Here is a 15335-nt window from a genome sequence, read left to right as displayed (position 1 = left end):
TACACAGTGAATGTGAGATTGCCCGGTCGTACGAGGCATCGTCGTACAACTAATGCCACCGTGACACAAACTTCTTGAACGTTCCTGCTCGTGAGCATGAAAGGGAACTTAGCACAGCTCTGGCTGATTCTTGAAGTGAAACGCATATCACTAGCGCTTGCAGTAAGGAAACCATCAGGCATTTTCCATCTGTAAAAAGGCATGTATTTCTGCGTTGTATCTTTACCTCGTACCTCTATGCACCTCGTACCTCTATGCGCTATCTGCCTGCCACGGCAATACTTTCCGCTTAATAAAAACTGCGCGCCTCCCATAGCGCTATCCGAAGGAGATCCAGATCGGAATGGTTCCCGACGAGGAGGAGCTTGGGCATGGCGGAGGACGTTATAGTTAGGGAGGTAGGTAATTGGATTTGGTGGAAATTAATTAAAAGAGAGATGTTTGCGGAGAGGACACGAATTGAGCTGTCCCGGGGACCTGGCCAGAAGTCTTTCATCACATGCCTGCCTGACGCCAGAACGAGGCGAGGACAGCCTGAACCTGGCGGTGTCCTTGACGCCTTCCCAGTTTAGAAACCCGCTTCCGAAGTTCATAGGACTTGGACTCGTCACAGGCCATATTGATGCAATGGTCTTACGACGGAAGGCGCGAAGGGGTAATCACAACCGGGGCCATTATTTGCGGGCTCTGTTCCATAAACCTAGCCCAGGCAGGTGTGTAAAGACCTCTAGAATAGTAGGGCGATTCTCAATGTGGAACTTAGTACTGTCACCTTCATCAGCAATAATTAGTACAATCCTCAAGCTGTCTCGCTCTTTGGAAACGGGAACGAACTGCAACCCGGCTCTTCCTGCCTTGGATGTCCGAGAGAGGCTAATGCGTATCCGCTTGGGGGTTGGGAGGAGCTACCTGAGGTTAATTACTCCAGCCGTGGAGGACCTCTCGCTAGGCCAGATAGGGACCAATTCAACTGCCGAAGGGGGCGCTGGCGATGTCCAGCCGAGACCCCTGTCTACCCCAACCGTTGCACTGGGGTTGGTCTGGGGCTTTGCCTGCCGAATCACGAAGCCGGAAAACGAGAGCCAACCTAAAAGTGACAGCCGGCCTCTTCTCTCAATGCGAGGATTGATTCCTTCGGACTTTCCGGCAGCTGGCGTCGGCTTTGCCTTTTAACTTTCTCGCCGAAAGCTGGCGTCTCCCATACTTCGATTTTGAACGAACTCTTGTATATACTTTCTTTTCTTTTATTTTGCGTCGAAAGCCCCTCGAGTCGCGCCGCCCAAATGCCCGCCCCCATCGAGAGCAGCAGCCGTGGTGGTGGGCCGCCAGCCTACGCGACGGGGTCAACTGGCCACGTTCCCCTTGCTAATGTCGTCGACTTTTGCCTCAGCCAACCCTTCCAAACCGAAAATGACTTCACGCCCCCCTCGCAGCGACTTTCGCCGATAGAAGACAGCCGGCCCATCTTTGTCGAGAACAAGTCAGGTAAGGTCAATCTTGCTGCTATTCATTGATCGTTGATCGACAACTGCTGTGCAGCTGTTGTGCGACCCCGCTCCAAGATAGCCCAGGAGTACCCAGGCAAGAGACACCAACTGCATCCACAGTACTAACATAATTCCAGATCGCACACTCACCTTTGGCCAAACATTCAAGGATGCGCGCGCTGTGGCGTCGGGGCTTCTGAATCTGGGCTTGGAACCTAGGGACCTGCATAAGCTTCCGCCGACGCCGACATGCCCCCAGGGCCCCGAGATCGCACAGGTCGTGCTAATCCAGCTGCCAAATTGCCTCGCCTTTGCTCCGGTAATTTTAGGCACGGTGGCGGCGGGCCTGACTGCCACGTTAGCATCCCCCGCCCTCACGGGCGACGAGATTGCCTGGATCCTGCAAAATTCCCGCCCGCGCGTCATCGTCACGGCCAAAACCTGTCTGCCTGCAATGCGCGCCGCCCTGCAAAAGCAGCAGGACCAAGCTTTCTTCAAAACCGTCCCCATCTTCGCCGTCGACGGTGCCGATGACCCATACCCCCAAGCTCTCCCGAAGGGGCCGGCACCCAAGAGCGTTATCGGAGAGAAAGATTGGCGCGAGCTTTTAGCCGCCAATCCGTCACCGCGGCTAGATGCTCCCATTTTCCCCGCCAACACTGCAGCGACGCGGACGGCGGTGATTCTGTGGTCGTCGGGCACATCTGGGCGCTCGAAGGGCGTGCTCTTATCCCACCACGCACTAAACGTTGCCACAGCCTCTCTCTGGCAGGACTCCGAGTTCTACCAAGGTCAGCGCCAGCGCTGGCTGGGTTACGTGCCATTTTACCACGTCTTTGGCCTCTGCAATGTCCTACTGTTGGCGATTTGCACAGGCTCGACCACGTACACGATGTCGTCGTTCAACCTCGACGCCGTGTTGGCCGCCATTCCCTCTCGCAAGATTACGTACCTGCACATGGCGCCGCCCGTGGCTGTCATGCTCGCAAAATCGCCCAAGGTCGAGCCTTATACGAAGCGCGACGCCAGCGGCCGCAACGGTTTCAGCTCGGTTGTGGGGGCTGTCACGGGCGGCGCTCCGCTCGGCCATGAGGTTGTGGTTCAGCTCTACCAGCGCTGCGGCTTCCGCGTGCGTCTCGGTTACGGGCTATCCGAGACGTGCTGCACCGCCCTGCAGCGCGGTCTTGGCGAGGCCGAGATGCACGCCCACGCCGGCGACACTGGGCGGCCGCACTGGGGAGTTGATATCATGATTGCCGGCGGCACAGAAGCGGACGGGAAAGCGGTGGGCGCCGCCATAGATCACGAGGGCGAGGTGCTTGTGCGAGGCCCCATGCTGATGTCAGCATATCTGCCTATCGGGTTCATGGCAAGCGCCAACCACAAGAACCACCAGCTGGACATGTCGGCGACAACCGAGGCGCTGACACCCGACGGCTGGTTCCGCACGGGCGACGTCGGCGCGTTGTCGGCCGACGGCAGGCTGCGCATAACGGACCGCCTCAAGGAGCTCATCAAGGTGCGCGCGTACCAGGTGGCGCCCGCCGAGCTTGAAGCCGTGCTGTGTAGCAGCGAGTCGGTCGCCGACGCCGGCGTCATCGGGATTTACGACGAGTCCGAGGCCACCGAGTGGCCGCGCGCGTTTGTCGTGCCCTCGGCCGCTGTCCTGAGTAAGCCCGACAGGCAGCAGGCCCTGGCGCAGCTTGCCCAGGAGGTAAAGAAGCTCGTCGAGGAGCGCACAACAAAGTACAAGTGGCTCGTGGGCGGCGTCGTGTTCGTCGACCAGATCCCAAAGAGCCCGAGCGGGAAAATCTTACGGCGCCTGTTGAAGAGCGGCGGCCCCGAGGCGAAGGGCGTCGAGATTAAGCTGTACGAGAGGAAGCGCAGAGACGTCAAGCTATGAGATAGGCCCGAAACTGGAGGCGTGTTCAGGTTCTGTTGCATGTATGAGGGTTTCACTAGAGGTCTTTCGCAACGGGTTAGATAGGCGGTTGCTGTTAGTTTGCTGTAGATGAGGTAAATAGCGCACACATGATACAAGCCACAACTAAATGATTGCTTTCGTGACAGCCGGGTATATTCCCCGTGTAGTCCACGTTCTTCAAAAACTATCGGGCACTCATCTTGCCCAGATTCGATGTAGATGAACTGACTTCGGACATGCTCTATAAGTATTATAAGCCGTGCGGGAAATGTTCAACCGGCCCATCCTCGACACGAAAATCGTAACCATTGAATATGAAATTTAATTTGGCAGCAAATATCCAGTTCATTAAGTCCTACAGTTCTCTTGCAGTAACTTGATGATATTTTCACAGTACAGCCGCCGGAAGTCGGCATCGTCCCACAGGCGACGCCTTCTACTGTAAAACGCCATACACTGTCCGATAGCCACGAGGTGATGCAGCGGCAGCCTCTCCGACGTTGTTTCTAGCCACTTGATCGCCGTAATCGTGTGCTACTCGAGAGACGAGCCGACTTCCAAGCCTTTCCTCTGCGCCCACGCTTCGAGAGGAACATGGTGCCAGATCTCGAGTAGCAGGATGGCCAGCTCGAGCAGAGTCTCCTTCACGTCGAGATCTGGCTGTGAATGGGCGACGGAGGCATGGGATTGGGGGGGTCGTCTGCTCCGCGTAGGGGGTGCAGGCTACTGAGCTGCAGTCTCTCTCCTTTTGCAGGAAAAACTTGATGGCCGTGCTGTTCCACGGAATGGAGCACCACAGGGTCTGCTGGAGCTGGAGAACCGAAGAGGCGACATCCAAGGCCAGAAGGGCCTGTTGTTTCGGCGTCATCCTGACGTCCTCGTCTTGCGCTATTCTTTGAGGAAGTCGGCTAGAGTTATGGCTCTGGCAAAGATTCGGCGAGCTTTCGCAGCGCCGTCCATCAGCTCGAAGCCGGTGTTTGCTGCGAGGTGAAGCGCGAGAACCTGCCCCTCGCTTTGGGCCTGTCGCGCAGAGCCGCATATATTTACGACGTCGCGTTGAAACGGCAGCGGGAGAGTTTAGGTAGTTATCTTTAAAATGGTAATGGTTGGGGGTTGAATCCGGACCTTCCTTGTGGTAGCCCGCTGTCTATGTCGGTCGTCGTTGGAGCCAAAAATAGCTCCGAGTCATTGCCGGTTGGCCATCCGTTTGCCGTGGCATCGATGGTGGTTTCCTGAAAAACACCATTGTCAACGAACAGAAAGCGATTGAAGATGACGTCGTTTTTCGCTCTCTGCGCTGACGTGTGGACGTCTTCAAAAATGTTAGATAGTGCCCGTGAAGCATAAAATGGATGTCGAGTTTCGAAGAGCCTCTGTGTCTTCATGCCCTTGATGATGGTTTTCAAGAATAGACGCTCAGTCCGAAGCTCGTCGAGAATAGCTAGTAGGTGCTTGTGCTTGATGGTGAACTCGAGGCGGCCTTTGATCGACAGGGTCATATTGAGGTCGGAGTTTGCTTGGATGATGTCGGCTAAGTCATCTTTAGCAGCGTAACTACCTTGATAGGTGATTAGATAGAGCACTCAGCGGCCCGTATTGACCCTTGACAGTATTAATTAGATACGCGAATTTGCCGGACGGAGGTGTCCCAGAGTTGCTGCGATGCGCTTAAGGCATATTTCGTAACGCTCGAGTATTTGGAGAAAGGGCGTGTAGAGGTGGCCGAGATAATCGTGGATCTCGTGCCCAGTGCGGGTGTCTCGGATGATACGGATGCAAACCTCTTCTGTCTGGTCGACCTCGCCAATCATGCCAGCCACACGGGCTTCCTGCAGCAGCTGCAGAATGTTCATGTAGAAAAACAAGCGCTGCGACTTGAGCAGGTGGATCAGGTCGTCCAGCAGGCCGCGGAACTTGAACATGGTTGCCATGGCGCCCTTTCCTGCCTTTAGTTTGCCAAGGCCGAGATGACCATGAGAATCGATCCCAGGAGAACCCCCGCAATCTCGAACCCAGACATTTGTCGGAGCGAATTCGAGATTGCCGCGGCGAAGATGGAAGGAAGGACCGAGTGCGACACACAGCCCCGCGCCGCTCTTGGATGTCGTGAGGAAGGAGCATTCAGCACCTTGATTAATTCGCGCACGAGCTGCGTCAAGTATTCACGTGACTAATCCGACAGAAGTCTAGCCGAACGCGTCGACAAGCTCACAGCAACAGCAATCAAGATCCGGAACCCGAGAAACCGCCCCCAACGGACTACACATGAACTATTCAAGATCATTCCCGAGAGCCACAGGTCGGAGTGTATAGAAGCTCAGGAACGGACCAAGACAGCCATAGTGGCCTTTGTCTGATCTCAGGATCTCCTACACGAGCTCCAGGACCAAGTTGACGTGGCCGGGCGCCAAAGCATTTTTGACCAGTACTGTTCGAGTACTCATTGGCTTGTACAAAGGAGCGGCCGCCTCTGGAAATAACAGCAACACCTTTGGAGGTTGTGCGGGGGCGTAATTGGTCACGAAGTCATCTTGGCGAGGCGCGGCCCGAACTGTTGGATTACTGCACTTCAGGATTTTTACTGGCTTCAATTGATTGTCTTTTCTATCTTCCTGGCTTTCTGGCAGTGCCAGAAAGCCTCCTTCTTATACTACTATTGTGGTGGCAAAATAGGTGGCAAAATGAGTGGCGAAGTAGGCCGCGAATCCTTTGCCTAGCTCCTTCACAGCCCACATTCCAGCATGTTCCATCTGACACACCCCCTCAGCCAGCAGCCTGCCCGGGGTGTTGGCTGAACCGAATCGAGGCTATTCAGACTTCCAGACTAGGTAGCTCTGCCTCTCCTCCTTCGATCAGATCCTCCAAAGCCTCCAGATCTTCGTCCGTGATCTCCTCTAGTCGTGCATGTCTTTCTTCTAGCAAACTAGAGATATCCATCACTCCAATCAGGTCTCTGAACCTTCTGAAATCCTGCTCTTGCAGGGCCTTCGTAAGGCCATCAGCCACTTGTTCTTTTGTTGGCACGTAATCTACGTGTATCTCACGCCTCTCAATCCTCTCCCGCAGCCAGTGGTTGTGAATATCCACATGTCGTAGCTTGGTGTTCAGAATCGCCACATCTTCGGTTACAAGGCGGATTGTCTGGGTGTTATCGCACCAGATCTGGACGTGCCGTTCGTCTAGTTGGACTCCGATCTCTTGGATCAATCGCAGTGAATACAATGCCTCCTTGGTGCCTTGTGATAGTGCGAGTAGCTCTGCCTCCGTTGTTGAGGTTGTAACCGTATCTTGCTTGTTGGCCTTCCAGCCAATCGCTCCTCCGAAGAGCACCATCACGTATCCTTGTGAACTGCGGCGATCTGCGCTGTTATCTGCGAACGAGGCGTCGGTCCAGGTGTTGAAGTTGTCGCCACCCCCGATCTTGAGAGCGAAGTTGGCTGTTGCTACGAGGTATTCGACCACTCTTTCCGCCGCCTTGAGGTGTTGTGGGCTGGGATTGAGGTTGAATCTGGAGAGGCGAGAGGCTGCAAACGCCACGTCTGGTCTGGAGATCACTGCGGCGTACAGCACCGTTCCAACTATACGCTGATAGCGTTGAATCTCCGACTTTGTGGCCACTCCGGTGTAGGCGTATAGTTCTTCTGCGGCCATTGGAGTCTTCCAAGTCCGCCGATTAGCTCTGTTGGCAAGGAATCTCTCCATCTTGCGTATGTAATCAGCCTGTGAGAGGTAGATCGTCTTTTTGGCTCTGTCTCGTACTATCGCCATTCCAAGGAACCACTGGGCTTCTTCCCCGCCCTGGAGTGCGAATCTGGTGCTGAGATAATTCACTAGATTGGCGGCTTCGGCTCTTTTTTTCTCTCTAAATGCAACCACGATATCGTCCACGTAGTAGAAGATGATGACCCCATTCCGAGTCCAACAGCACGGCTCGTGCTTGACTGGCTCGCAATTGGCTTCTCGAAGTACCTGATTGAATAGCTTCTGCCACAGGAGTGGTGATTCCCTCAAGCCATAGAGCGCCTTGTTGAGCTTCAGGACTCGGTCTTGCTGCTCGAATCCACGCGGCATCCGCATGAACACGTCGTATGGCATTTTGGCGTGGACAAACGCGTTGACTACGTCGTGTTGTAGTAACTCGAGGTCGAATCTCGCTGCAATGGCCATAAGGGTCCGGAACGATCGGCCGGCTAAGGTTGAGGCGTATGTGTTCTCCACGTCGGCCTTCGCTTGTTGATCTCCCCGTACAACGAGTCTTGCCTTCACCTTGAGGAGATACCCGTGCTTATCGAACTTGTAGGTGAATACCCACTTGCAATCCAAGATCTGCGATCCTTTTGCGGTAGAGGTGTGGACTTCCGTAAATGACCCCATTTCGCGATGGCTCTTCATATGGTCGGCCATAGCCGCACGGAACCAGATCTCGAGAGGGTGTGCACACATACGAGCGTAGTTTATTGGTGCTTGAAGTAGATCTTGCCTGTGATATTTTCCATTAGCTCTCGGCTTAATTGCGGTAGGGAGGCTCTTATCGTTATTCTCGGCAGTTCTAGCTGCTTCGTATTTGACTAGTTGCCTTCGCCTTCGTGGGCTCAGTCGTAAGTGGTTTAATTCCTTGTTAAGCTGCCACCGGTTTATGGGCTCGCCCTCGCGAATGCCCGCGGTGGCTTTCGCTCTTCCTGCGGAGAACGCAGCTTTCCACCACATCTCGTTGTGGGTTGTAGTAGGCGTATCTACGCCACTCATTTGAGTCTCTCGGTCTGTAAGATCTAACGTTGTGAACGCTGCCTCTACCAGATCCATCGCGTGAGGTTGATTCAATCCAGGGGGTAGGTGTTGGCTTGCGCAGTACGCCGAGTAGAGGGGGCCAGTCTCATACTCGAGTTCGCGTTCCATCTCCACATCGTCGGTGGTCCCTGTCTCCGTTTCTAGAAGATCAGAGGTATCTGCCTCGGTTTCAGAGGTTACAGATAGATGGTGCTCCTCCGCGTATGTCACGGTTCCAGAGCCTGCGTGCTCAACTTCGCCTATTTCCTGTTGATCTTGGCTCTCATTTGTGTGTGATTGGACGACGATTTCGTCAAGTATGAGCTCCGTGAAGTCATCTTCTTCTTGCGTCTGGAAATCGTGTTGTAGATGTATAGGTGAGATTGAGTCAGGTTCTTCTTCGTGGATCTCGCACTCCTCTAAGATCTTGATCATCTGTGGGAGCGTGACTGCGAGAAGATCGTCCTTAAACTTATTAATATCTCCATCAAAGAGGTTATCTTCGTCGAAGGTCACGTCTCGCGTTCTAATCACGCGGTTAGTCTTCGGATTCCAGATCCTATAGATATTAGTACTCTCATAGCCGATCAAGTAGCCTATCCAGGCGTTTGGCTTCATCTTCATTAGACGATTCGTCCTCTTGAGAGCTTCAGCAGTCATAGCGTAAGCTCTACAGCCGTAATTGCGAAGATGGTGAATCTTAGGCTTCCGTATGGCTGTCTTGTTGCCAGAGGCGCGCGCGATGGCGGTGTGGAACTCTTCGTAGGGTGTTTTCCAGCCGAGACCCTTTCTTGGTGTTCTGTTGTGAAGATACACTGCGGCCTTGTAGATTTCTACCCACAGGAAGTGTGGAAATCGTGCAGCGATCCTCATGGCTCTGGCCTTCAATTTCACCACACCCCCTGAGCGCTCGGCGCCACCGTTCTGAGCTTGAGTATCCGGTGCCGAGGGCTCAACCACAATGCCACGATTGGCGAAGAATCTCCTTAGAGCTTTGGATCTCGCTAGCTCGTTATCGGTTTGGATCCTCTTTACCATAAGGCCGTGTTGCTTCTCGATTATCGTAAGGAATCTGGTGATTATGCTCTGAAGGCTGGGTATCTTGCGATCGATCAGATAGGCGTCGAATACGTAGGCCGTTTTGCGGCACGTGAATAGCATCACCGAGCACACCCCCTTTGGATCTGGCTCGAGGTCAAGAAAGTCGATGGCGATCGTTTCGCCCACTCCTTGTGGTGGTTCACGTAGCTCGCGCCGTACCTGACGCCTGGCCTTAGCTTGGCCACAGTTTGGGCATGTGTATCCGGTCGGACCGCGAATCTTAGCGCCTTCGGTAGCTACGGGGAGGTGCACGATCGCCTCTGCGCCTGGGTGTCCGAGCCTACCATGCCAGAGCAGTCCAGTCTCGCAACTCGGCTTCCGGCCAGTCCAGGATGTGTAGTTATGTATGGGGAACGCGCCTTGCTTGCTAATTTTCCTTAGATGGAGGCCTTCCGCGAGGGGAACGAACTCTAGAACAAATTGATTGTAGTGGTTGAGGACTTTGCCAATTGCTCGATCGTTCTTGTATTGCCGGAGGGTGTCGTCCTTATTGTGGAAGTAGTAGCCGAGATGGTTGAGTCTCCTCAGAGAGACTAGGTTGGTATTGAAGCTTTCACAATGGGCTACCTCGTTAAGCTGAAGCCTCCGCTTGCTGCCTGTGGGAGTGGTGATAAGGATCGTTACGGATCCCCAGCCAAGGATTGGCACTCGCGAGTCGCCGGCGAAGATCTCCTCTCCAAAGCTGGCTAACCTGTAGTTGTGGAATCTTCGGCGGTCGTTGAAGATATGCAGGCTTGCGCCGGAGTCGAGGAGTGTGGATTTGGCGAGAGGGTAGGTGGTTAGGCTGAACGCAGCGTATATGAGCAGTCTCTCTTCTGGCGCTACGTGGTATCGGATTGGCGTAGTCATAAACGCGTAAAACGTCTCTTCTGTAGCGAAGATGGCGGTGAGTCAACTCATAGTGCGGTTTTTCTTAATCTGGCGAACCCTCTCAGCGAGGCTGGCGTCTGCCTTTAGCAGCCTGGCTACCGTCTTCTTTTCTAGAGGGCCGCATCTTCGAATCCACCACGCTGGAAGGTCTGGATGGTCGTCTGGGTAGGTGTGGTAGCAATCTTCTAGATTGTGGCCGTTCTTCGAGCATAACTCGCATTCTTCCACGCCCTGGGTCTTACGACCTTGTAAGGATCGCCCACTAAAGGCGTGGCTCTGTCCACGGCCTCTTGCTGACTGGCTGCGGCTGGGCGTGCTTCTCTCCCTCTTGACTCTGTGGCCTCCGCGTTCTACGGCTTCGGAATTGGTAACCTCATTATTGTTGTTGGTACCGTTGTTGTTGGTGCCGTTATAGGCTGGGAACGCTCCTTGGTAGCGCCTCTTCTCTGCTGTCTTTTCGGTTGGCGTTTCCATAGCTAGGCGGAGTTGCATCTTGGCGGCCACCTTGATATAGTCTATCTGGCCGTTCTTGATCTGGGGCTCCATAGCGGCGAATTCGCCCAGCAGCCAGGCTCGGCCTAGTTGAGTCTCGTTGAGCCTCTCCATCAAGTGCTCACACCATACTTCAGGTGTTGTGATCTCCCACAGCTTATATCTCTGGGCCTCAGCCATAAAGTGCATCCATTTTGTGATCCACTCGCCTATCTTCTTTTCCGATCTCTTGAACGCAGTCATATGGTCTCTGTAATCGCGACGAGTCTCCCTAATCACCTCTTCCGCGAAGGGGAGAGAATAGGTTTCTAGTGCGAGATATCTCTCCACAAGCTCCTTATCTTCGAATAGGTGGTAGTATTGATGGGAGACTGATGCGTCGGTCCAGTCCAATATTACTGCGGCATCGCGTTGTATCCGATCGTAGTCCTTCCTCATGCTGTTGTATCGAGCCACGGCTATGTTGTATCGTTCCTTGCCGTGCGCGGAGAGTACAGTCTCTTCGTTTCGGATCTCCACTAGCCGATTTCGGGCGACTTCAGCGAGTTCTTCGCGGAGGCGTTGATCGCGTGTACGGCGCCTCTGGAGGGCTGCTCCGTGGAGATTGGGGTAGTCGGCGTTGTTCCGATCGAGGATTCCATCAGCTGGTGGAGGCGGCAGTTTGTCAACTTCTGCCTGTAGGCGTTGGATCTCTTCGTTGTCATCGCCTCCATCCTCTGTGAATGTCTCTGAATCAGCACCTTCCTCTTCGTTGAAGTCCTTTGGCTCTGGGTATCTAGGCTCCTTAGGCCACGGCTTTCCTTCGAAGTATTGCCATAAGTTGACCTGGCGAGCCTTCGCCTTGAGGGTGTTGGCCCAGATGTGCCAGTCCTTGGGAGCTTTGTAGATTGGAGTCTGTGTGGTGAATTTTGCCGCCATTTTGCCGTGTTTGTTGTATCGGTTCACGTTGAACAGGTGTATAAGTGCGTAATCCTGTGGTGCTTTGGTGTTATAGCGAATCTGACTGCGAATTGTTGGATTACTGCACTTCAGGATTTTTACTGGCTTCAATTGATTGTCTTTTCTATCTTCCTGGCTTTCTGGCAGTGCCAGAAAGCCTCCTTCTTATACTACTATTGTGGTGGCAAAATAGGTGGCAAAATGAGTGGCGAAGTAGGCCGCGAATCCTTTGCCTAGCTCCTTCACAGCCCACATTCCAGCATGTTCCATCTGACACGAACAATAGCCACCTAGACACGTTACCCACACACACACACACAGACACGCGAGGACTCGTTTTTAGGCGACTGACTACCTGCGGTTTAGATTTTTCGGCATTGTTTGTTTGTTTGTTTGTCAGCCCCTGTTACCCATGAATAGGTAATGGGTGACTTCGTGGCCGCGGTGAGCCAAGGTGAGACCGTGAGTAACGTATCTCAGGTAGCACGATCATATTCAATTTTCACCAAATCAATGACTCAGGAACATTTTGCATACAATCAAGCTTTTAACCCAAGTACAGATAACATCTTGATGAAAACAGAAACCCTCCAAAATGTTTGGTCTCACCAACTGGAGCAGTAAGGAATACAAAATTAGGTTTGTGTGGTGCGCGACGTAGGCTCTGCAGTGGGTGGCTCTGCTAACTACCAAAAACAATTGACGACGGGAAACCTATTAACAGGCCAGCGGAGAAACTGGGAGCCATGTCGCAACTAGTCGCTACTTCATATAGCTTCTGTAGCACAGCTTGAAGCAGTGCAGCACAGAATGAGAACACACTTGTGGTAGGTTGTCGCAGCGGATGAAAGCAGCTATGTGTTTCTCACTAGGTAATCATACAGTTGACTATGTACTTGAATGATTATTTGCTAGAGCCTCACAATAGCTGACTCTTCAGACATGAATAACATTTCTTTGTAATTAGCTCCAAAACAATTTGTTATTCTTCTGGTTCACTACCAATGTCGTGATTTCCTTCCTCTGCTGACCGATATCTCCAGACCCGACCCTTGCTAAGCAGCTCACGAGGCCTTGCACTGTTGTTATTCTGTATACCACCCCGAGAAATAGCTTCTCATGCCAGACGAAGTTGAGATGCGGCGGCTCGAAGCGGGCGAGCATGTCGAGATGCCCGCGGAGCCGCCACCACCAGACGAGAATATTCCCGTTGACAATGCTGCCCAAGAGACACTTTCCATGCCAGCTATGCCAGCTATGCCAACCCCACTAAGGACAGGCGGGAGATCTCTGGGATCCTTGGGAAGAGGCCTCTATTTCGGCCCCGAACCGGGGGCCCGGCCACGTGTCTACCGTGAGCAGGAGCCGGTCCACCCCGCCGTGTCCGCGCCGGCTTTTGCAGCCACCGGAGACAATAATATCAACGATAGCCGCTCGGAGTATGTATCCGAGAGGGTGAGTTTCGAGTCCTTGAACGCACCCCGACTCCGAGCCCCCCAGGTCGAGGAGCCGCCGCCGAAGCTGGTCTACGGTATTCCGAGCCGGCAGTTTGCCCGCGCGCTGGCGCTTGTGGTGCTGTTGGTGATCGCGGCCATGGGCTTCGGCATTGCCATCGGCCAGATCATCCAGGGTAACGGGTGAGTCCCTAGACAACTGCCTCAGAAATGAATAGACGATTATTTCCGGAACGAGAAAACTGTTTTTGCTGACCATCCCTAGCAGACCCGGGCGCAACTTCAACGGCAACACACCCGCGGCAAGCACGGCTCCTGCCTCGACAGAGACTGCAACTTCGACATCATCGGGCCTCGACAGCGGCGACCCGTTTCCCAGTGAGAGCTCCCTCCCGGCCTCAGACTTGCCGACCACGACACGGTTTTTCCCGCCCGTTCCGTGGCCCAAGCCAACGCCGACGCTGACGTCAACGCCAACGCCGATGCCGACATCGGACTACGACCCGCTCATTGAATTCAGATCCGAGGCCATGCGCCCTACGGTCACGGCTCGCGACTGTTGCGAATGCGTGCCGCCCGTGTCCAACATGCCTCTGTCGCCTGACGGCGGGAGGAGAAGGTAGGGCGTCTGGCGGTGATGGCTGTTGTAAGGTGCGGTAGATTTGAATAATGGTGCATGATTGAGGGTTTGAGGTCTTCGTTTTCTGGAGGGAGCGGTCTTGTGTTTCTCATCGGAAGCTAGAAATGGGGAGAATATCTTGACACCTAAATTTCATATCTGCCCCTATTTCTGGACAAGAGAAATCACAGCGCGGCCTTGTTTCAAGCCTTTGGCAGTTCAGTCGCGATAAATTTACCATTTCCGTTGTTTTTGGGTAAAGTACCGTGATATTTGCCGACCTAAACTCCGCCATCTAGACCGCGATTGCTTTGTTCTTACGACTCTAGTCTAGACATGAAAGCGCTGCTGGAGGACATTTACCTCTTATCCACCGCCGCTTATTCCCGGTGCTTGACTAGACCTAGGAAGTCCTTGGACTAAGTACCTAGCTAGAGACCCTGACCTAGTAAAAGAAGTAGTCATTGCCCGGTATTACCAAGTGGTCCCACTGTTCATACAAGGTAGCGCCGTACAAGAAGCACTTGGCAGCATGGTCGAGTTTGGCTCCAGCCTTCAGCTCCGCGTCCAGAGCCTCCAGGTTCTTCTTCTACCGCATTAGGGTGAACAGGAACTTCTCGAAGCCCAGCGCCTTTTCCAATGGATCCACATATCCGACCCAGAACAGGAGGAAGCACCAAAGAATCATCCCTGACGTCCCTACCGCCCAGACCACTAGAGAATCTGACTTAGGTTCGTTTGGCGAGGAGAACCACCATAAGATAAACCACTTCACACCCATGATTTCTCCGAGGTGGAGGTGGGCGGAGATTGACCTGTGTTCGCCGCACCGGGCCGTCAGTGACGTCTAGAACACAGGAAAAGGACAGTGGTAGACTGATAGATTGGTGGCCATGGTTCATACATACAACGAAATTGCATTGCGCCACACTGCCCAACGGCGGGCTCGTAGGCCCGAGACGACATCTTGCGTGGGCTTGAGGAGTTTTCCGACTGGCTTAAACGTCTCGGAGCGTATGTGCTGGAAACAGATCTTGTCCATGGCCTCCATTCGAGCTTGGGTAGCTATTAGTCTCGATCAGTTAGGACTGCGAGCTTGGTAAGACCCCTGGGGAGGATGCATAGGAATAGTGATTGGTTGAGGTTTGATTACTTACTGGTGAGCAGGCCCTGACGACGAGTTCTGCGCCAGTCGACGAACTTATTGCGAAGATCGTGGTACAGGTTGACTCGTTTGCGCATGATATTTTGGGCAATCTCCTGTGGCGAGAACTCCAAGTGGGTCATGAAGAACGTTTCGTCGACAATAAAAAGATGGAGAGTATTCCAGGCGTAGCGCATACTATTGAAGCCTTCTGACCCCGCTAATACCACTGCCTCGATGACATTTGAGGGTTCAAGAGGCTCGTTACGCCTGTATTGGGTCATCTAGTCGTATCTCTGGCTTATATCATCAATAATGGCATCGTTTAACTCTTGGAATGGATGCTCGAGGCCTTCTCGAGGCTCTAGTTCCAAGTAATGAATGTGCAGCCGGCGGCCACCAGCACCGTCGTCCATGGCTCGTGTGCCTGCGTTTCCGACAAGCTGTCAATTTGTGAGCGGCAAAATATTGGCGCAAGGATGTAGACGATGAATGGGTGGTTGGATGCCTCTCGCCGAGAGAGCCTAAGTCGTGGTGC

General features: G+C 53.6%; 5 protein-coding genes across 5 annotated transcripts; 2 read left to right on the top strand and 3 right to left on the bottom strand.

Annotated features, from left to right (window-relative positions):
• Positions 1-1283: 1283 nt before the first annotated feature.
• On the top strand, positions 1284-3390 carry B0T26DRAFT_737735 (uncharacterized protein; the record flags this gene model as incomplete). Its single annotated transcript, XM_060443494.1, has 2 exons — positions 1284-1485; positions 1625-3390. 2 exons carry the CDS (start codon positions 1284-1286, stop codon positions 3388-3390), a joined length of 1968 nt encoding a protein of 655 aa, XP_060299712.1.
• A 555-nt stretch (positions 3391-3945) lies between these two features.
• Positions 3946-5342, bottom strand: B0T26DRAFT_747245 (uncharacterized protein; the record flags this gene model as incomplete). Its single annotated transcript, XM_060444824.1, has 4 exons — positions 3946-4071; positions 4139-4304; positions 4537-4942; positions 5036-5342. 4 exons carry the CDS (start codon positions 5340-5342, stop codon positions 3946-3948), a joined length of 1005 nt encoding a protein of 334 aa, XP_060299711.1.
• Positions 5343-10170: 4828 nt separating this feature from the next.
• On the bottom strand, positions 10171-11559 carry B0T26DRAFT_671598 (uncharacterized protein; the record flags this gene model as incomplete). Its single annotated transcript, XM_060439353.1, has 1 exon — positions 10171-11559. One exon carries the CDS (start codon positions 11557-11559, stop codon positions 10171-10173), a length of 1389 nt encoding a protein of 462 aa, XP_060299710.1.
• Positions 11560-12699: 1140 nt separating this feature from the next.
• Positions 12700-13657, top strand: B0T26DRAFT_747243 (uncharacterized protein; the record flags this gene model as incomplete). Its single annotated transcript, XM_060444823.1, has 2 exons — positions 12700-13217; positions 13303-13657. The coding sequence occupies 2 exons, from the start codon at positions 12700-12702 to the stop codon at positions 13655-13657; spliced, it is 873 nt and encodes a 290-aa protein (XP_060299709.1).
• Positions 13658-14242: 585 nt separating this feature from the next.
• On the bottom strand, positions 14243-15213 carry B0T26DRAFT_671596 (uncharacterized protein; the record flags this gene model as incomplete). The annotated part of the gene is made up of 4 exons (XM_060439352.1): positions 14243-14468; positions 14562-14709; positions 14811-15067; positions 15128-15213. The coding sequence occupies 4 exons, from the start codon at positions 15211-15213 to the stop codon at positions 14243-14245; spliced, it is 717 nt and encodes a 238-aa protein (XP_060299708.1).
• Positions 15214-15335: the final 122 nt, after the last annotated feature.

Source organism: Lasiosphaeria miniovina, assembly GCF_030549165.1.
Source record: "Lasiosphaeria miniovina strain SMH2392-1A chromosome Unknown B0T26scaffold_2, whole genome shotgun sequence".
NCBI lineage: Eukaryota > Fungi > Ascomycota > Sordariomycetes > Sordariales > Lasiosphaeriaceae > Lasiosphaeria > Lasiosphaeria miniovina.
The sequence above is the reverse complement of the archived record's forward strand: the minus strand, read 5'-3'. Positions and strand labels throughout refer to the sequence as shown.